The sequence below is a fragment of the Oryza brachyantha genome, chromosome 1 (genome assembly GCF_000231095.2).
Source record: "Oryza brachyantha chromosome 1, ObraRS2, whole genome shotgun sequence".
Lineage (NCBI taxonomy): Eukaryota > Viridiplantae > Streptophyta > Magnoliopsida > Poales > Poaceae > Oryza > Oryza brachyantha.
This window is the reverse complement of record NC_023163.2, coordinates 10,751,304-10,774,104: the sequence shown is the minus strand read 5'-3', so window position 1 is coordinate 10,774,104 and position 22,801 is coordinate 10,751,304. Positions and strand designations below refer to the sequence as shown.

The 22,801-nt window shown below is 42.4% G+C and overlaps 1 protein-coding gene across 1 annotated transcript; it reads left to right on the top strand.

Annotated features, from left to right (window-relative positions):
- The first annotated feature begins 6,380 nt into the window (after positions 1-6,380).
- LOC102722354 (ABC transporter C family member 14-like) lies at positions 6,381-21,282 on the top strand. The gene is made up of 12 exons (XM_040519894.1): positions 6,381-7,943; positions 11,814-12,310; positions 12,399-12,657; positions 17,170-17,577; positions 17,677-18,309; positions 18,687-18,851; positions 18,931-19,225; positions 19,319-19,533; positions 19,669-19,974; positions 20,055-20,118; positions 20,357-20,596; positions 20,769-21,282. The coding sequence occupies exons 1-12, from the start codon at positions 6,579-6,581 to the stop codon at positions 20,867-20,869; spliced, it is 4,548 nt and encodes a 1,515-aa protein (XP_040375828.1). The 5' UTR covers positions 6,381-6,578; the 3' UTR covers positions 20,870-21,282.
- Positions 21,283-22,801: the final 1,519 nt, after the last annotated feature.

Sequence of the window (22,801 nt, the reverse complement as noted above, 5' to 3'; positions counted from 1 at the left end):
GGGCTAAGATGGTTAATTTAACGATTATACGAGCATTTAGTATTTAAAAAAAAAGCACATTTCACTCTTTCCCATTTCAAGTATAAGTCATTTTAGTCTTATCATATATTTTCTAACTTTGGGTGTTTTAAAACTCGTGGCACATTTCCTTACAGTATTAATCCCTGTTCTTCAGGCTAAATAACGTTACCTTCCATTGATAAATGGTCGTATTTATAGTGTTGTGTGATGGGTAAATAACTTATTTGTGTTATTTTTTTCCCTAATTCCTATATATGCACAAGGACAAGTCTAAAAATGCTATATATTTGGAATCGGAGGCCCTAATTCTTCTTCCCTTTCCTTTAAAAGTGGGTAGGAGCTTTGCCAGATATATTAAGAAGAAGCAATCAGAGTAGTGTCTCCACTGGTTTACACGAGTCATTACGAATTAGGAAAACTGCTCATAAAAAGGGAAAGCTTATCTCAATAAAAACTCAATCACTTCGTATTTTTCGCGAGACTGATGAACAAAAAAATCGTGTGGAGTTTTCCACAAATTTTAGCATAATTTTGTACAAAGTTAGACTTTAAAAAAATTGAACTTGATATAAAATTATTATTTAATATTCTATAAACACAAACGTGTATTGGATGCAATATATTTCCAGCTCCATTTCAAACAAACCACTGAAAAATATCTTCAGGGTAAAATTTGTCTAGTTTTAAAACTAATGGGTGAAAATCCAGCAAATTCGAATTTGATAGTCAAAAGCATTCTTGACCCCATAAAAAAATGGCCATAGGTAGAGTTAAATATCAAGATTGCCAAGGAAATAGTATTAGGGTATGTATAACTGTGAGACGATAGTCGTCTATATACATCCACATCAGATTAATCATCCTACGTGACATTATTAACTCAACAAAAACTTGGACATTGTCTCTTTGTTCGTCTACTGCTTAGACACGTGCTTCCAAGTTGCATGCAATATTTTTTAGAGAAAAACGTCATGCATTGGTTGTATGTAACAAATACAAGATATAAAAAATAGTGTATTAAATATTATACAGACAAGCAAGTAGGCTGCTATTCATTGTACAATGTTTAGTTGTCTGTGTATATCAAATAGACAATGATAGTCTATACTATTGTACATGCCTTTAACATTACATTTCCTAAAAACTAATTTTGTGTGTCAATATATTTTTAATATTTACCATGAATAGGAAAACATAAGTAATAACTCTGTGGGACTACATGTAAAATAAAAGAAAGGCTAGATGGAATAAATACACAGCTAGAGAGAACCGACACTGAGCTGCTAGCTGTAGTATGGAACTAACGGATCGATACAGTCATACAGCCGAGGTAATTAATATGAATATAATCAGGCAAGTACATGCATATTATGAGGCGAGTGGAGAGCACTGAGCGTCAGCAGAGCCAGCATGCATAATTGCATATGCGTATCATATATGTGTCCTGTCATCAATATATGGCCTGGTTTAGTTTCTAAATTTTTTTTAAAAAACATCATATCAAATTTTTGGACATCTAAATAAAGTATTAAACATAGATAAACCAAAAAACTAATTGCACAGTTACGAAAGAAATCTTGAGACGAATCTTTTGAGCCTAATTAGAGAGTGATTAGCCATAAATACTATAGTAACCACCATGTGCTAATGACGGATTAATTAGACTCAAAAAATTCGTCTCGCGGTTTCCAACCGGAATCTGAAATTTATTTTATAATTAGACTACGTTTAATACTTCAAATATGTATCCGAAAACTTGATGTGATATTTTTGCAAAAAAATTTTGCAAACTAAACACCACCTATATATCCAGACAAAATAAGCATTAACTCTCAATCTCTGATGTACCGGCTAGCCATATATGTTGCTTACCTAGATCTTAGGAAGAATAAAATACAGCAAGTTATAGTAAAATAAAATGATTATTATATATTTTTCTAATGAGACTAATGGTCAAACTTGCATGGGTTAATTGCCAAAACACCACTGGTAAGGTGGGCACTCCCCAGAACGCCATTAGTAAAGTGGGCATCTCCAAAACACCACTCATTTAGCCATTGTCTGTTTCATCATACCATTTTCATTTTTTCTTGCATTTTACTGGGAAACATGGACTCTTTTGCCCTCACTTGAAAAACATGACCATGTTTTTAATTTTTCTCTTCCCTCTTATAGAACCCTAGCCGGCGGCCAGGAGGCGACGAGGAGGGAACAACCAGGCACGGGTGCGGTGGGGCGGCGTGACCAGGGCCGCGGGGTGCGGGCGGCGCGGGCTCTCGGGGCGGCGCAGGCTCCCAGGGAGGGGTGGCGCGGCCAGGCACGAGGCGTGGGCTCCCTGCTGCTGCTGCTAGGCTGGGAGGGAGGAGGATACAAGGCTTAGGGGTAGAATGATCACTTTAAATATTTGTTTTCATTTAAAATAGTCTAATCTATGAATTTTGGCGTTTTGGTATGACTAACCTGTTTATTAATGGTGTTTCAGAGAGTACCCACTTTACTAATGATATTTTGGAGAGTGACCACTTTACGAGTGGTGTTTTGGCAATTAATCCATGGTACTACTGTATGTTTGTCTTGAATTCAACAGAGAGAAAACGCAGTGTGGTACTACGAGTCTACGATATATATATTAAACACTTTCCCTGAATATATCAAGGTTCCATTCAATGCCTAGGATTCTCACTAAAAAGAGGATTTTCGTGGTCAAATATTTTTTTCCTTTTCACAATCGTGTTGATTTTTTAACCGCCCGTAAATATGGTTAAGGTTGCTCAGGGTACTAAAGCGTGTGTGAAAACTTTTTTACATACTAGAGTCATTAAGAAAACCACGTATACATAGATCTATTTTAAAAATTGCATATAAAAATATGATGATTTTTACAGGCAATTCTACTAAGGAAAGACCTATATAAATTGATCGGTCTCGAAAATGAAACGAATACTATTTCAAGACAAAATTGTAACTCTTTCCTAGAAAATTGAATGATGACAAACTTTTATAAAAATTATAGTGCTCATGAAATCTACAACTGTGTAGCTGAAAGTGAAACACGTGGTTTCTCCTAGAGAAAAAATTATCACGTGGTTTTTCTCTTTTTGTGTGTTCTTCAACGCCGAGTGAATGAGAATCCCTGAACATTATTTTTCCCTCGCAGTCTCTCATTCTCAATAAGATACAATTTAGAACTTTACGGTAAAACTTTTTTTTATTTAAGATCACTTAGGGGCCCAAATATTTTGAAAGTCATTTGAAGTCCGATTGACATGAACCAAAGTTATTTGAGATCTCTACAATATTTCCTTTCATATTATGAGGTCAATAACTCCTTAGAATATTTTCTTCAATACAAGCATTCAGTAATGTCACGCTGCACAACATGTCAACCGACGTAGAGGCAACTTGCCATAAGCCCATAAGCGAGCAACCAGATTAAAATGTTATAAGGATATTAAGAGAACTTCGGTGTACACTCAGTTAGGCCTAAAAGAAAATTTCCACAAATTTTCAAAATTTAGATAAGGAAAATATTTTGACTTGTGATTCTCTTAACAAGGAACCACCTGTAAAAATATTTTTAGAGGCGGTTCATTAAGAAATGCATTTAAAAATTAGTTTTAGAGAAACGAACTTCATCCGTACATGCAAATCACAAACGAACCGATTGATTTGAGGAATGAGAGGGATCAGTTGATGATCTAACGTTACCCGAGTTATTTGGTTTGTGGAATACTAGAATGACATCAGCATCTTGTTCCTCCAAAATGAAATATTATTAAGTGCATAAACGAAAAATAAAGCTATACCCTCCACCAAATTTGCAGAATAATCATAATCATAAATGTAGACAGCGCGCTTAGACCTACTCACCTACTCTATATATATATATATATATATATATATATATATATATATATATATATATATACACACACACACACACTTCACCGAAAATTAGAGAAAACAGTTACTGGAGTGATATATATATATATATGAATACATCAATTCCATCCATAAGAAATTAAATCCCCAACGCTCGCAAATACTTAACACGTACGTACTCGCACATATACGACCTACCGAAAACGATCGATCGAAAGGGTGACCTCATAAGTCTGACGCATTCATTCCTCCGGAAATTAAGCACCAAAATCTCCTGTACTTCATGCGTGTCCATACATGCACATTAAGGCCTTGTGTAGTTTCCAAAATTTTTCTCTAAAAACATGACATCGAATTTTTAGCCATTTAAATAAATCATTAAACATAGTTATGAAAGAAATCTTGACACGAATCTTTTGAGCCTAATTTGCCCATGATTAGCCATAAGTGCTACAGTAATTAACATGTGCTAATGATGGATTAATTAGGCTTAAAAGATTCGTCTCGCAGTTTCTAGGCTAACCGTGAAATTCGTTTTTTCATTCGTGTCCGAAACCCCCTTCCGATATCCGGTCAAACATTTGACGTGACACTTCTCCCAAAAATTTTCTCAATCTAAACACCACCTTGCCTTGCACAAGAATACAAAAATGGGAACATCTCAGCTGGTAGCTATATATAGCTTCCAAAAATGTACGTATCGAATTGATGATTAATGAGCGATCACCCTATCATGGCCAGCTAAAAAACACTCAGTGCTTTACGCAAAAAGAAACAAAAAACGAAAACGGGAACATCTGTGCATATACATACACACACAAATAGCCTCCAAATATGTGATGTATATTTCGAGCTGATGAGGACGGTTGTGTTCTTGATGAAAAGATAATAATCATTTAATTCATGATATAAACAATAAAATAACAAATATAAGGTTGAACATCTATTTCAAATATAAGATAGTTACATTTTATTAAGAAAATAATAATATACCGTTTAGCAACTAAAAATATACAAATAAAAATTGAGAAATAATACGTGAGAATGCATGCGAACTACTACCTCATAATGTAAGATGCTTGATTTTTTTTTGCAAGATTTGATCATTCGTTTTTTTCAAAAATTTAGTACAAATATAAAAAATGGCAAGTCGTGTTTAAAGTTATTTTATTAATAAAGTAAGTCACAAGTAAAATAAATGATATTTTTATAATTTTTTAAATAAGACAAATAGTCAAACATCTTACGTTATAAAATGGAGGGAGGAAGTAATTAAGGAGTGATACCCGTATATATTGGCGTACGTACGTAGTAACGTGCATCTGGCAGCGGCAGGAATGCCTGATCGATCCGGTTTGACCACACTCTACTGCATGGAACAAAGATTGCCGTCTTCACTCACGCATACAACACCTGCACGTGCACATTTAGTGCGATCCATGACCATGGAAATGTGCAAATGCACTACCACGCGTGTCTGTGCACGCGTCAGTTACATCACACTCACAACCTTATACCTGCATCCATTTATTAGAAAGAGTAATACCCTTTTTTTGCACGGTGCTCCGTTTGGAAAGGGCCACGTCTTTTTGTTGTATCCACATTTTTTTCTCCCTCGCAATGTAGAGTTGAATTAGTTAAAAAAATAATTCAAATTCTTCTCATTAAATAAGAAGATGATATAGAGTGAGATGCTGGTAGAGTAATAGTGATAAAGATTTAAATGGTTGATTAATAGGATAACTATTACTCCATAAATACGCTCTAACAAATTAGAATTTCAAAAATGCACTTACCATGCTACAAAGATAATACGATGTTAATATCTAAGCATCAATACTTCACCCCGATCAAAATAAGTGATCGTTAGTCGAAGTAATCATTTATTTTGGATAGAATATGTATTATTTTATTAACATTATAAGATATATATATATTTTTAGTTCTTTATGGGAAATGCTTCTATGATAAACCTAAAATGATAAGTAGTCGTACCAGTTTCATAATTTATACTCCCATTTTGGGCAATGGAATGGTCAAAACTTTTAAACCTTGAAGTATTAAAATACTTAGTTTGAAATACTAGCACAGCATGTATAGATAAGTCAAAAAGATTGTTTTAATAAAAATAAACATTTTGTTTTATACATACTAATAGAAATATCAATAGAAGATAGATTGAAAAAAACTGTGCCATTGTGAAAAATAAAAATAATTATTAAACTAGAGTACCGAATCATGCAAGATTCTCGTGAAATTTGTCTACCAAACCTGCCAAAGCCGGCACGGTGGCACGCACAAATCCCATAGGATCGGAGCCAAGAGGAGAGAGAGAGAGCGAGAGAGAGGCCACACACACGCACAGAGCAGACACGGCCCGGCCGTCCGCCCGCCGCCCGCTGTTGCACGGCGGAAACAAGAAGCGGCGCAGATAAGCAGCGCTCCGCCACAGAGCCCCGCAACCCAACAAACCCAACCCCCCCTCTGGCATTCGCATTTCAAACCCAACCTCTCCTCTTCTTCTTCTTGTCCTCTCTTCCAAGAGGACCAAACTCCCGCACGGAACCCAAACCCAGCCGCACCACACGCGCCCTCCCGCCCGCCGCATGTGCCGCCTCGGTTGATCCATCCATCGGGCGGGCCGCCGCCGCCAGCGCCAGCCAGCCGCGGGGAGCATGGATCTCGGGCCGGGGTGGCCGCCCCTCCCGCCGTGGTGGCTCACGGCGCGGACGTGCGACGTGGTCCCCTCCGCGGGCCTCGCGGAGTGGGCCGCCTTCCTCTTCCTCTCCGGCTGCTCCCAGCGGGTGCTCCTCTCCGCGGTCGCCGCCGTCTTCCTCCCCGCGCTCGCGTGCTTCGCGGTGCACAGGGCCGTCTCGTCGCGGGGCCGGCGACGGGGTGGTGGGGCTGGGATCGACGACGACGACGGCAAGCGGCCGCTGCTCGGCCGGACGGCGGCGGCGCCCGCGGTGCGGGTCGGGGCGGGGTACCTCGCCGCGCTCGCGGCGTCGGTCGCTCTCGCCGGGTTCTACGCCGTGCTGCTGGTGCTCTCGCTCGTGACGCGTGGCGCGGGGGCAGACGTGGTTGAGCCGGTGTTCCTGGCGCTGCAGTGCGCGGCGCATCTCGCTGCGGCCGCGGTCGTCGCCCACGAGAAGCGGTTCCGCGCGGCGGCGCACCCGCTCACGCTCCGCCTCTTCTGGCTCGTGGCGTCTGCGCTCACCGTGCTGCTCGCCGGCTCCGCCGTCGCTCGCCTCGCCTTCGGTGCCGCCGCCCTCCCCGATGACGCGCTCGCGATCGTCGTGCTCGTCCTCTCCCTGCCCCTCCCCCTCCTCGCGATCGCCGCCGCCACCGGCATCACCGTCGTCGCCGCGGCGGAGAGCAGCCACGAGGGCGCCGAGAGGAACGGCGACGTCAAGGATAACAAGAACGTGACGCTGTACGCGACGTCGTCGTGGCCATCGCTGCTGACATGGGCGTGGATGAACCCGCTGATCAAGCTCGGGTACCGCGCGGCGCTGGACCTCTCCGACGTGCCACTCCTGGCGCCAGAGCACCGGCCGGAGCGCATGTACGAGCTGTTCCTGTCCAACTGGCCGGCGGCCTGGGCAACCAAGGACAACAACCCGGTCCGCCACGCGCTGCTCCGGTGCTTCTGGCCGCTCTTCCTCCTCAACGCGTCGCTGGCCATGCTCCGGCTGACGGTCATGTACGTGGGGCCGACGCTGATCCAGAGCTTCGTGGACTTCACGTCGTCCTCGTCGCACCAGCCGCTGTGGGACGGCATACGGCTGGTGCTGGCGCTGCTGGCGGCGAAGACGGTGGAGGCGTTCTGCAGCCACCAGTACAACTTCCACTGCCAGAAGCTCGGGATGCAGATCCGCGGCGCGCTCATCACGGCGCTCTACCGCAAGGGCCTCCGCCTGTCGTGCTCGGCGCGCCAGAAGCACGGCCTCGGCATGATCGTCAACTACATGGCCGTCGACGCGCAGCAGCTCTCCGACATGATGCTCCAGATTCACTACCTCTGGCTCATGCCGCTCCAGGTACACCCTCACCCCCAAACGTTTTCGCTTAAAATTCTCCATTTTACCGTCAAAATTTTCAACCATTTTATGCGATGCTCCAAAATTCACGCCGATTTTGTCCTGTAATGTTGACCATTCCCTGTTTCACGTGAAATTCGTACCCTCCGAGGGAAACTTGGGTGCAAGTTAGCACTGCCCTTCCACGACGATGCATAGGAACACTGCACTCTAGTAGGAGATTTCCCTGTCCGATGTTAAAAACTTTTTTAGACACCGACAGGAAACGTGCATTTAGGAGGGCCATACACCGGTTGAAAGAAAGGGCATCCACAAACAAACCATCTTTAACGTGACAAAGTCCATTGGTGTGAACGTCTTGCTTGCACCACGTCGTCTCGTCTCCGAAGATGGAACCGAAAAATAACAATCATTACAATATGTCGTACCTATGGAATGGAACACTGCTGAATTTCTGCAGCGACGGGGCTCCAATTTTTCGATACTATAGAGACAGTAGTAGAACCTTTGCGCTGGAGTATCTGCCTCTTTGGGCCCAGTGGTAGTGACACGTAGTTAATGTGGCAGGACTGGTTTCTGTAGAGCAGTACTAGTATTCTTCGGAGCAATTAGTGTCCTCAGCTAGTCAGCTCCCAACGTGGTTCAGCTGCATGGTATCCCATCGACGTTGTCGAGAAAAAAGCAGGTGCTTGTCTTTTTTTTCAAGCATAAAAACGACGTATTAATTTTTAGAGTTCGTAGCCCATCTCTATTATTGTTTTAACGTACATCTGTGTAACATGCACCGCTGAAAAATAATTTATAAATACAAAACTAATTTGTGAATAAAATTTTATACATGTCTTTTTGACTATCTAAAATCTAAGACTAAAAAATAGACTACGATAAAAAAACTTTAAATTTAAGTCTAAATTTAAAGTTGAAATATAAACAGAAGGAAAACGAAAAGATAGGATGACTTTTACTGGGCATATGCATCCATATCTAATCGCCGTGTAAGATCAATGTGTTCATACTTGTAATCCAACAGAGCTTATAGCCATTAATTAATTAAGATGCCATTTTAAGATCCTTGCACCAGGAGACAACTCAAGTACGTGGGCATGCCGGCCACTAACTCCGTACCGTCCTCGTCTCTGGTTCACATAGCTCTGGCCTTTGTTTTTACTTGCATTCATTCACTGTGTGATCCGAGGAGGAAGAAGAAGCCCCCCTTTGTGATTATCGCTTGGGACTACGATGACGTGCCACCCTAGGAAAAATCAATTGCGTATAGTATTTCTTATGAAAATTATACATCACATAAACGGGCCCATTTGATTTCTTTTATTAAAAAGGAATTCTTAAATATAGTACGACGGCCTAATTTGGTACAGTCCCCATTTGGTCCTTTGCGGTCCGGGTATTAATTAGCGGGAAGGCACAGTTTCACCGGTGCCTGTTCCTTGGCCTAAAGCGGTCGACGGCACGGATGTTTCGCCTTGCTTTGTTTTTTTAATTATTAATAAGTTTTTTTTTGTTTTGTTATTCAAACTTGTGGTAGTTGGTTGCCATGTTGAGTGGTTGGTGCCAATTGTGGCTCGTATTGCTGCGAAATAAAGACCGTAGTAGGTATGGCAAGTCCAGTTTCTCATTTGAGGCAGCCTGAGCCCACTTTTTTTTTTTTTTGTTAGTGAAGATTTTGAAACAGTATACACTACAGTACCTATGTTTTGATGTCGTACTTAAACTGTTAAGGACCACTCACCGTTGCATGGAAAAGATGTTTGATACTACTCAATTGGTTCATTTTTTTTTCTTTGACATACATTATACACTTAAATTTCAACTTTTTTTAAGTTTCATTTGTTCTGAAGTTTTCGGAGCAGGACACATGTGGAACAAAACATGATGATCAATTAATCATACTTGTAGATTTTTTTTTCCTAAAAAGAGCTTCATATAATTGTGGCTTTCAACGATTTTTACGAATATGTTGCAATAACACTGCATGTTAATGTATTAAAAGTGCATATATTTGTGACCATGGAATGGCTAGAAAGTTCAGTGTAGTTTTAGAGCTATGATGTTCAAGATTCGAGATCTAGGGAGGCTAAAACCTTATGGCTCATCCGGAGTGCATGACAGGAAAAACATTGAAACATGGAAAACAAGAGAATATAATAATAAGAACAAGAAAATACGGGAATGGAAGAATGCAGGATTCTGACCAAGAGGCTACAATGGACCTGGCGGGATGGTGTTCCTCTGGAAATAAAAAATAGCATATCAATCGAATGGAAAGCATCTACAGTAGCCAATCATAAAATGTAGTAGAATAGCAGGTAGTAAGCATTAAATACTATCTTATTACTTGGTAACAAACAACCATTGTGGAAGTGGTGAATAACTACTACCAGGGCCGTGTTCGGCAACTCAAGTTAGATATCTAACACCTCTCTTTTTCTGCGCGCACGCTTTCTGAACTGCTAAACGGTGTATTTTTTATAAAAATTTTCTATAGAAAAGTTGTTTTAAAAAATTATATTAATCTATTTTATATTTTTTAATAATTAATAATTAATTAATTATATATTAATCTATTACTACGTTTTCCGCGCCGAATAACTAACCCCTCCTCACCTCCAAACTAACGCAGCCCAGATCATAGTGCTACTACAAAGTATAAGCAAATAAATAATGTTTTCTTCTCACACATCAAACTGCTTACTCCTAGAAAACTTGCTATTCTTTCCAAAGTGGGCCTACCTTACTTCCCATCTTCTATATAAACATTGTGGAGTATGTAAGCAACTACTACTGGCTGCTACTATGGCCCACACTAATGTCAAGTTGGGTAACATACACTGAAGATGCCCTAAGGAAACCTAAAATCCTCTGATTTTTTCCCTACACGTATACTCCATCTCGAATGAGCCATAAGAGCAGATACAGTAGATTATAAGCTAGCTATAAATATATTTTAAAGAGATAAGAAAGAAGAGAGAGCAGTGGGCTACTAATTTTTAGTTAGCTATAACACGGGCTCTAAGACACAATATATATGTGATATGTGTGACCATATATTAATGTTTTATAGGTAGCTATTATATAAATTGGTTATTAGATTGACTATAGGTAAATTATAACTATATACTATTGAACTTACTTTTAAGAAATAAGCTAGAGGAAAGGAGAAGACACGAAGATTCAAGAACCAATCAATACATATGGGACCGCATCTGTATATCTAAAAAATAAGTTACGTAATTACTGGATAGGAATCTAAGTTCTAATGCAAATTAGCACCTAGGCAACACTTGGAATATTTGTGTGTAGATTGCTATTGACCAGTACTGGCAGCTACTGAAGCTGCTGGGATGGATCATCGGCACTGGGATCCGCTTCACCAAGCACACGGATCGGCGCCCGAATAGTATATTTGTCCACGTGATCGGCGCCCGAGACCCGAGTACTGTACTGCTCCTACTAGTCAGCCGCACCCGCACTCTCTATCGTGCCATTGGTCAAACGTGGCCCACCATCCCTAACTCCGGCGATGTTGTAACAGAGCACCAGTTTTTCCAACTTGCACAATCTTTTTTTTTTTCATGTTATATGTTAAAATTTGAATTTTCAATTTAAATTTTAGAGTTGATTTGGAGTTTTTATTTAAGTTTATTTTTAGCTTGAGCTTTCATATCACTAAAAATATATATATAAATTTTATTCACCAATTATTTTTCGTCTTCAAATTCTACGGTCGTGCAGGTTTTTCCATAAAAAACCAAACATCACCCCATTGAATTGTTCAGCGCAATAATTTTTTTTTACTTGGTCAACCCGATGGGTAAACATTTTTGTTACTGCGTGAATGCGTGTACTGTGCAGGTCGGGGTGGCGCTGGGCTTGCTGTACCTGTACCTGGGCCCGCCGGTGACGGCGGCGCTGGCCGGAGTTGTGGCGGTGATGATGTTCGTGCTGGCGGGGGCGCGGCGGAACAACCGGTACCAGTTCCGGCTGATGACGGAGCGGGACAAGAGGATGAAGGCGACGAACGAGATGCTCAACTACATGCGGGTGATCAAGTTCCAGGCGTGGGAGGAGCACTTCCGGGCGCGGATCGAGGGGTTCCGGAGCGGCGAGTTCGGGTGGCTCACCCGCTTCATGTACTCCATCTCCGGCAACATCATCGCGCTCTGGAGCGCCCCCATCGTCATCGCTGCCCTCGTCTTCGCCACCGCCGTCCTCTGCGGCGTCCGCCTCGACGCCGGCCTCGTCTTCACCGCCACCTCCTTCTTCAAGATCCTCCAGGAGCCCATGAGGAACTTCCCCCAGTCCATCATCCAGGTCTCCCAGGCCATGGTCTCCCTCGGCCGCCTCGACTCGTAAGCCGCGCGCGCACTCCTAGCTCGACCGTCGTCGTCATCAGCTACGTACGTTGACACTGCATGCGTGCGTGTGTGTGCATTGCAGGTACATGACGAGCGGTGAGCTGGACGACGGCGCCGTGGAGCGGGGGCAGGCGGCGACGCCCGGGACGACGGCCGTGCGGGTGAGTGGCGGCGAGTTCGCGTGGGAGGAGGAGGAGGCGGCCGGCCAGCAGGCGGTGCTGCGCGGGATCGACCTCGACATCCGGGCTGGCGCGCTGGCGGCCGTCGTCGGCATGGTCGGCTCCGGGAAGTCGTCGCTGCTGGGCTGCATCCTCGGCGAGATGCGCAAGATCTCCGGCGAGGTACGGTGCACCCCCCCCCCCCAACTCCCCAACTACTACTCCCATGATCCCATCCTATATCATGCATGTCGATCAGCATTAGTAGTTGGGTAGTACGTCCTACAGTATATACGATTGAATGCATGCATGTCACGTACGTTAGTGCTCACCTAACGCTGGTGGGGGAGAAGACAGCTTGAACGACGACGCATATATCGCGTGGTCAATACGTGCGTGATGGCACGCATGCAACGCATGCAAAGCGGCCGCCCTGAAATATTTTATAATGTGAGATAGAGGGAGTGTAGATCAGAATAAAATTATAATGCTAATTTTCTATAAGTTCAAACTAATTAATGTAAAACCCTAGGCATCGACACGTCCCGGAGTCAGTACTGGCATATGGGGTCATGACCAGAGAAAATTACGGAGCCGGCTGCGTCCGACAACAGCTAGCGTCAGAGCAGAGATCAGAAGGATTAGTACTACATCTCTCTTGCGTACTAGTAGTAATTAAGCCTTCTCAAAAAATTTCAGATTCATTCGTCGCATTGAATCTTTGACATATATATATAAAGCATTAAATATAGTTAAAATAATATTTAATTATATAGTTTGGAAGGAATTTGCGAGAAGACAGACTTTTTTAGCCTAATTAGTCCATGATTAGTCATAACTGCTACAGTAACTCAGATGTGCTAATGTCAGATTAATTAGGCTTAAAAATCCCGTCTTGTAGTTTCCTGACGTCCTATGTAATTAGTTTTTTAATTAGTCACCGAAATAATCTTTTAATATCTAATCAAATATGACGCCTAGCCCAAAAATTTTTGCGAACTAAATAAGCCCTAAATGATCGATCGATCTTAATGGGAACGGCACCATGATTTAGTACGTATTGCTGCCGTCATTCGACCAGCTGTGCAAGGTTTCAGGCACACGGACTAACATGATTTGAGATGTCTGTCGGAAATAATTGGTCGCTAAGAAATTATTCACCACAAAAGATAAACAGTGAAATTATATATATCAACCAGGAATGGAATGGTGCAAAGTTTATAATTTCTTATTTGTTTGATCATACATTGAAAATACTTTACTTAGGTCTTGCAAGCTGAGTACATACGAGTAGTTTGGTCATCTGCAGGAAATCTCAAATCTATTATGCTAGCCTATGAAAGCTCCAGTTCAGTTCCATGCTGCACACACCAGCTCTCAAATGAAACGAGAGCGACATTTTTGAAAAAGGTGCATTTTTTGTTCTTTTCGGGAATTATTTGGTTACAGTCCATGACTAGTTGATATGGAAACGACATATAAGTCATAATCACTCCAAGGAATATGATCTATAGCAAAAGAATCATTCAAATCTGCCATCAATATCAGATCTTCCATCAGTCGTACGTATCCTTTATAATATCAGTCGGTAGTCTATATCGCACGCTAATTCTGAATATTGGAAATTTATGGTTGATTTCGTACTGCTGTGAGCGTCCCATTCACGGCTTGATACGCCAATAGAGCTCTAGGCGTCAGAATGCAAACATAAAAGGACTAGAAAGTGTATATATATGTGAGGTAGCTTATGGATTATGGATCGTTGTGGGTAAATGTTTCCCAAGCTATTAAATGAAATGAAACACTTTCGTTATTATCATTTCTTAGAATAAATCAACCTATCAACTTAAATTATTCATTCGTGTCATTAAATAATTGTCATAAAACAAGTTTCGGCTCCATTATCCATATCGAATGAAACCTTAGGTATTTTTCCTTCATCAACTATTAAGTTTACATTTGTACACATAAAAATATAGCAAAAATGGGTATGAAATTATAAGAACGAAGGTTGTTCTATTGATAACATAGAAGAACACTTTTGAAAGTCATGTCTATTCAAAATATAAGCATTTCTAGCTACATATCTCGATGAGAGATGGAGTATATATCAACATATACATACTTTGGGATTTCTTTTATCGCTGATATGATACCTTGCTATACCACATAGGAGATTTTATAGTTCTTGAGAAAATATCTCGTTACTAGATTTTTAGTATAAAAATTGGTACCTCTGCACTAAATCTTTACACTAGAAAATGATATATTAAGTTATGTGAGAGGAAATTATGAAAAACAGTTTTACTATTATTAAGAAAATACTGAGAGGTACCACATTTTAAAATTGTCTACGCCACATGTATAAAAACTTGATACCTTTAATTAGTATGTATCTAACATTTCTCATATACTTTAACAGTACTGATAGTTTGTGAGATGTATGAATTAAATCATCTGCTTGTGATTTTACTGACGTGCCTTTAACGAGTACTATAACATGTGCGAAAAAGAGCTGCAACTGTGTGAGCTTCTTCCCTTTGTTGCACCCGTGAGACACACAGACAGCACAGCAGGGTGGCCGGGCGCTTTCTCGTCCAGTCAGTAGTCACACCGGCGAAAGCTGCAAGCGACAACCTTTACGAGCATTGCTTGTCTCACAGACACAGCCATACAATTTCGGCAGCAGCTGGGTAGCTCAGAGGTGATCGTGTTAGCCCTGTCAGCTGTCCTTGGTCGCTAGTGCAGCAACTGAAAAAACTGAAGGAAAAAAAAAAGAAACGCACGTTCTGAAACAGGGAGCAGATGCCTGAAAACAACTAGTGTGATCCATTTCTGAGACAACGGGAGGATTATTGATGCTCCAAACTGCACGGACCACTGTTCGCGTCCCCCAATAGTGCCTTTTGCATCATGAGGTTTTTGCTTTATTAGAATACATCCGCGTGTCAGCGTGTGGCATAGAGTTCACTATGTTAATGTCGTCTCGCGGTTGGATTTTTGCATCTTTTTGTAAATTATGACATGAGTTCAGAATGGAATCAGGCAAAGCTAACATCCAGTGGTCCAATTAGGCAGTCGTCTGAGGATAGATTGGTGACTTGGTTCCAAGACAGGCTCTTGTTTGTTGCTTGCTTCTTGTTTGAAGGCATGCGAGAAGTATGTAGTTAGATTGATTGATTGCTCAATGTTCGCTTTCTAGGGCGGAGCATCACACTGTAGTAGTTCTATCACCCTGTGTCCTTGTGGACCAGTAGTTGTGGTCCACATTGCTGCTGCTGGTTCTGTTTCTGTTTCTCTTGTAGCCCACATCCAAGTGGGTGTGCTGGAACCCTGCAGGCGAAAAAGCTGGAGCCTGCTCATTCAATCAAAGCAAATTGATCTCCATGTGCACGATGAGTGTTAAGTTGAACTCTGCATGACAGTATATCTGTATATGCCATGTTGTACGACTCAAAAAGTATTTTCTTATTTTCATAATGCCCATTTGCGTGCATTTTGCTGCAACCATAGTAGATGCTCATCAAGTAGGGTTATGCCCCCATGGTACTTTTGTTTCTTCTGGACTGATAGATATGATTCATCTCACCATGATTTCTAGAGGACAAAGGTGTCCTCTTAATATCAGCTAAATGATTGAATCGGAGTAAACATCAAATAAAGCATTAAAGGTCATTAGTTAAAAAGCATGATTTTCACATGTTTGAGTAGAAACAGGGGAAATTTTGTTGCCTTTGTCTAGATCAAATATAATCTTATTTGTACCGAAGAAACCAAAATGTTGAGCTGGAGTGGGGTTATCAGTAGGTAGTGCACAACAATCAGCTAGAAGCAAAAGGCAAAAGCTGATACATGTACATACAAAGACAAGGTTCATCTTTTGCATATGAATTAGCTTTTGATGTAGAAAGGGAAAACATAGCAAAATCTTGTGCTAAATCTTTGAGATTGGCTTCTGAATATTGTGAAAGAAACAATAGATAGTGACATCTGAACTCCTAGTTGATATTGACTCCTGTCCGGCAAGGGTAGAAAAGTTGGTGTTTCATTCCACAGGTTTTCAGAGGAATAAAACCCCTCTTATAATGTTCCATAGATTTCTGCACTGCCATTGGATTGAATCTATATTAATGTTCATCACCGAATGGTATATTGACCGACATTGGGGTGGACTGTATCTCTGAATTAATTGAAACTTCATATTTTCTGTTAAACCTGTGTTATGCTTGTCTGTGGTTGTCTCCTGAATTTATGTCAGCTCTAAGATATAATAAAGACATGTTTCTGAATTCCGAACTGATATTGACCCTAGTCTGACAAAATGCAAAACATGCTAGTATGCTACTGTTGATGCTTCAACGTTTATAAGCTGGCAACTGAATATGATGTACATTAGCATTGGATTTGATCATCATCTATGAAACTGAGACCTGTCCATCGATTGACATTGGATTTGATCATCTCTGAAACTGAAACTTGCCCATAGATTGACATTGGATTTGATCATCTCTGAAACTGAAACTGGCGCATCAAATGGCGTTACATTTGATCATCTCTGAACCTGAAATTTGTTGACCATGATTGGCATCGGATTGGATGTCTGTGAAACTAAAACTTATCCATCGATTGACAATATTGGTGTTTAATCATCTCCGAAACTGAATCTAAGATGAAGTGAAACACTGCTGATTGCAGGTGACAGTGCGCGGCAGCATGGCGTACGTGCCACAGACGGCGTGGATCCAGAACGGGACGATCGAGGAGAACATCCTGTTCGGGCGCGCCATGCACCGGGCGCGCTACATGGAGGCGATCCGGGTGTGCTCCCTGGAGAAGGACCTGGAGATGATGGAGTTCGGCGACCAGACGGAGATCGGCGAGCGCGGCATCAACCTCAGCGGCGGCCAGAAGCAGCGCATCCAGCTCGCGCGCGCGGTCTACCAGGACTGCGACGTCTACCTGCTCGACGACGTCTTCAGCGCCGTCGACGCGCACACCGGCTCCGACATCTTCAGGGAGTGCGTCCGCGGCGCGCTCAAGGACAAGACCATCGTCCTCGTCACCCACCAAGTCGACTTCCTGCACAACGCCGACACCATCTACGTGAGTGATGATGAGATCACTGATTAAATGGTTTTCCTTTCGGTTTGGTTCGCGTTCTCTTCTCTGAAAGATTCTCGATTGGCGCGCCATGGATCGCAGGTGATGAAGGACGGCATGATCGCGCAGTCTGGAAAGTACGACGAGCTGCTCCGGGCGGGCAGGGACTTCGCGGCGCTGGTGGCGGCGCACGAAAGCTCCATGGAGCTCGTGGAGAGCGCGGCGCCGGGGCCGGGACCGGGGCCTGCGCCCGCGCCCGCGCCGGCCGGCGAGCTGCCCCTCTCCCGGCAGCCGTCCGCGCCCAAGGAGGGGACGTCGAACGGCGACGGCGCCATCAAGACGACGAAGGCGTCGTCGCGGCTGATCAAGGAGGAGGAGCGCGCGAGCGGGCACGTCAGCTTCACCGTGTACAAGCAGTACATGACGGAGGCGTGGGGGTGGTGGGGGTTGATGCTGGTGCTCTCCATCTCCGTGTTGTGGCAGGCGTCCACCATGGCCGGCGACTACTGGCTCGCCTACCAGACCTCCGGCGACGTGTTCGAGCCCCACATCTTCATCAACGTGTACTCCATCATCGCCGGCGTGTCGGTGGTGATCGTCACGGCGAGGGCCCTGCTCGTCGCTACCATCGGCCTCGACACGGCCAACATGTTCTTCAGGCAGGTCCTCAAAACCATCCTCCACGCGCCCATGTCATTCTTCGACACCACGCCCTCCGGCAGGATCCTCACCAGGGTGAGTACGTCTATGTATGCTAATAAATATTTCATGTGTAGAACAAGATTTAGGTCGATTTTTAAAATTTTGACAGTCAATATTTCTCAAATGTTTATGAACTAATATATGCACATTAGCTTTGGAAAGTAATGTCATAATAACCTAAACTTCCTTTATTTTTTTATACTTATTTGAATGCAAAATTAATGCCCAAAGATTCAAGAGTTTGACTGAATATTATCCCAATGGGCAATATATTCATCTAGATGTAGTCATTGAATGTTCGTGTGTACTCGCAGATTAAAAAGGGTTCCACACTGAGGAATTCATAGTGTTAAACCATTGGGTATATGTTTATGAGGTACCTGAGTAACAAATGGTCTTGTAATGTGCAGGCGTCATCGGACCAGACAAACGTTGATCTGTTGCTGCCTTTCTTCGTCTGGATGAGCGTGTCCATGTACATCACGGTGATCGGAGTGGTGATCATGACGTGCCAGGTTGCCTGGCCGTCGGTCGTCCTCGTCATCCCTCTGCTCATGCTCAACCTGTGGTTCCGGGTAGGTTGTCACTGCATGTCATACCACTTGCATCAATTCAACGGTTATTTTGGTTCACAATTGCCAATTTAATCTGCAGTCATACTACATCGCGACGTCGAGGGAGCTGACCCGGCTCGAGTCGATCACAAAGGCTCCGGTGATCCACCACTTCTCAGAGACGGTGCAGGGTGTCATGGTCATCCGATGCTTCGGGAAGCAGGAGAGTTTCTATCACGAGAACCTCAGCCGGCTGAACGCCAGCTTGAAGATGGACTTCCACAACAATGGCGCCAATGAGTGGCTCGGCCTACGGCTGGAGCTGATCGGAAGCCTTGTCCTCTGCGTCACTTCATTGCTCATGGTCACGTTGCCGTCCAACATCGTCCTGCCAGGTATGACAAAATGACGTACTGTAACTTTCATCGGATATATGTGGCAGGTGTAATTTTCATACTGAACATGCTGTTGAAATGAATCTGCTGCAGAGTATGTTGGTCTATCGCTCTCGTATGGTCTGTCACTCAACTCGGTGCTGTTCTGGGCCATTTGGTTGAGTTGCAATATTGAAAACAAAATGGTTTCAGTTGAGAGGATAAAGCAGTTCACAACCATTCCATCTGAGGCAGAATGGAGGATAAAGGACACCGCTCCATCTGCAAACTGGCCGCACAAAGGCGACATCGATATCATTGATCTCAAGGTAACTCCTGACTCCATGCATTTTGCTTACTTCAGTATACCACAGTAAAAAATATCTTTGCTAAATGTCAAGCAATGTTCTGTACCTTGAAACCGTGCAGTAGCTAAACCTGAAGTACTCTGCCTGCCTTTACAGTTTAGGTACCGGCACAACACTCCCCTAGTGCTGAAGGGCATCACGCTAAGCATACACGGAGGGGAGAAGATTGGGGTGGTTGGCAGAACTGGTAGTGGGAAATCAACGCTGATCCAGGCATTGTTCAGAATTGTGGAGCCTTCTGAGGGGAAGATAATCATCGACGGCATTGACATCTGCACATTGGGTCTCCATGATCTGAGGTCTCGGTTCGGTATCATCCCCCAGGAGCCGGTCCTTTTTGAAGGGACGATTCGGAGCAACATCGACCCACTTCAGCTGTACTCTGACGACGAAATTTGGCAGGTATTTAACAAGAAAGTTTAAATTTATTTGCTCCTGCACAGATTTTGCTATTTTCTAAAGTTACGCATGTTTCTTTTCAGGCCTTGGAACGTTGTCAGCTGAAAGATGCAGTGGCTTCAAAACCTGAAAAGCTTGACGCGTCAGGTACTTAATTTACAATTCAATGTTATTTGCATACAGCTGTACCTAAGAAGCAAGTGCACAGACTTAAGCTGACATAAACTAGGCCTGATTCTTGGATGCGTTTGTTTTGCGTGAACATTTGAACTGAAAATGCCAGCCTTTCTTGCATAATTCTAAAACTCACTCATGTAAATCCTGAAACAAAAAAAAAAAGTTCTAGATACTTTACGACTATCTACTAATATGAGTATGCTTTTAGTTGTCGACAATGGTGAGAATTGGAGTGTTGGGCAGAGGCAGTTGCTGTGCCTTGGCCGCGTGATGCTGAAGCACAGCAGGATATTGTTCATGGACGAGGCCACTGCTTCAGTGGACTCCCAAACTGACGCCGTTATTCAGAGGATTATCCGGGAGGAGTTCTCAGCCTGCACCATCATCAGCATTGCACACAGAATACCGACAGTCATGGACTGCGACAGAGTCCTGGTCATCGATGCTGGTAACCATCTTAATCACTACTCACTTCATAGTAATTTTTCATTTGGTCTCACAGAAACTTGAAAATAGGAAGTAATGTCTTGAACTTCCCAAGTACCAAAACTTTAGCTCATGAACGTAATGTTATCTTAGCAATCTGAAAAACTGAAACATTTTTTTCTCCTTTTTACCAGGTCTAGCAAAGGAATTCGACAGTCCTGCAAACCTGATCGAAAGGCCATCACTGTTTGGAGCATTGGTTCAAGAGTACGCAAACCGGTCATCCGACATCTAGCCAGTGATGAGATGGACTGATTTTTGACTAAGAATTTGGGAGGGAATAAGGGCTACGGATGGCCACCAAGCTGAGCTAGTGCTCTCCACACTCTGATTCTTTTCAAATTTTGTGAGCAGTGATAGCCAGTGAGTAGCAAGCAACGTGAAGGCACCGGGAAAAGGGATACGAAGAACTCAGGTCTCGGTGTACTTTCCAGCACGTGCATTGTGTACACTGATATGTTGTGTAATATGTAACATTGTAACAATGATGAGATGAAGCTGAAAATTCAACTAAAGTAGTGTTACCATGGAAAATTTTCAATCAGGAGAAGACGCTGGTATCGTCACGTCATGTACCCCTAGATCGCTAAATAAACTGAGTTTATGGCCATTATTGAGGCCACAAATAAATGAATCAAATATTAGAAAGTTTTATTTGAAAAAGGTTTAACAAAAAATGCTAACGAAAAAGCATTTTTCAAAAAGAATGTTTACGATGTCATAAACATGTCCATAATAATTTATAATTCTAAGCTGAAAAGAACAGGACCGAGTATTGAAAATGTCCAAACCATTGTACTATATTTCTGGGGTTTTAATGTTCTTCTAGAATATTTTTGACACTATTCATAATATCACTTGTCATATCAATCATTTCTCGTTCAAAATTCTTCTCATTTTATTCTCCATCCAGGAGAGGAGCTACAACAAAACAAAATATAGAGATGTGTCTCTCACTTACTTTCAAGTGTCTTGAACGATTAGACTACTACGGATGCCTGAGATTAGATTGAGAGAGTATATATATATAGCAAAACTAATATGCGCACCCTCTTTAGAACAAGCTATTCTATGCCCCTCCCCTCAAACCCTCTCCCACCCCCTTCTAAAGGTCCAAAATCCCTCTTCTAGCCTGGTCAAAGCTAAATCCCACCGGTCAAACCTGTCATTTGACCTTTCTCCACCCCCACTGCCGACTCTCGTCTATCTAAAAAATGCAGTAACACGAAAACAAAAATACAGTAACATGTCTTATAGAATGTAGTAACAACGTTAAAATATAGTCATGACGGATCTAGTTTTTTAAATCATAATTTTTTAACCAATATGGTGAAAACGGTTTTGAAAAATAATATAAAACATATGAGATATTGCTCTTTAAAGATTGAGAATACAATATTTTTAGCTTTCTCGCATGCATTTGTTATACAGTAGCAACAGTACACAGTCGTGATGTTACTGTACTTCTATCGTGATGTTATTGTATTTCTATCACGACGTTACTGCAATTGTGTAATACACATGTTACTGTATGTATATCGCGATGTTTCTGCACTTCTATCATAATGTTACTGCAATTGTGCAGTAACCATACACATATTTTATAGTAACATAACATTATTACCGCATAGATTATTGCACTTATAGATATTTCTTAAGATCTTGAACTTTAAATAACTTTATCTCTCACCGCATATATTATTTTTGAAGAATTTTTGTACCATATTGTTTGAAAAAAGTTGTTCTAAAAAAGTAAATCCCTCATGGGTATGTTTTGACGTTGTTACTGCAAATTAGTCGTCGTGTTACTGCATTTTTGCCATCGTGTTACTGCACAATTCCTGTGAGATGAGATGTGAGCTTAGATAGACATGAGGGGAAACTCATAAAGGGGTTGACCCATGGGGTTAATTCTTTGACCAGCCTTTAAATGAGGTGGGGTAATTTTTGGACCTTAGGAGGAGGGTGGGAGGTGGGATGGACCTTGGAAGGCTTTCGAAGGGCTTGGAAGGCCTTCGAAGGATGGGGGTGTAGAATAGCTTATATTAAAGGGGTGCGCGTATTAGTCTATATATATATTAAAATACATTAACACTAACTAAAAAAATCTAGATAGGGAGCTTGGAAACCTCACACGATCACTGTAGCTCCGTCCCTGCCCCCACCT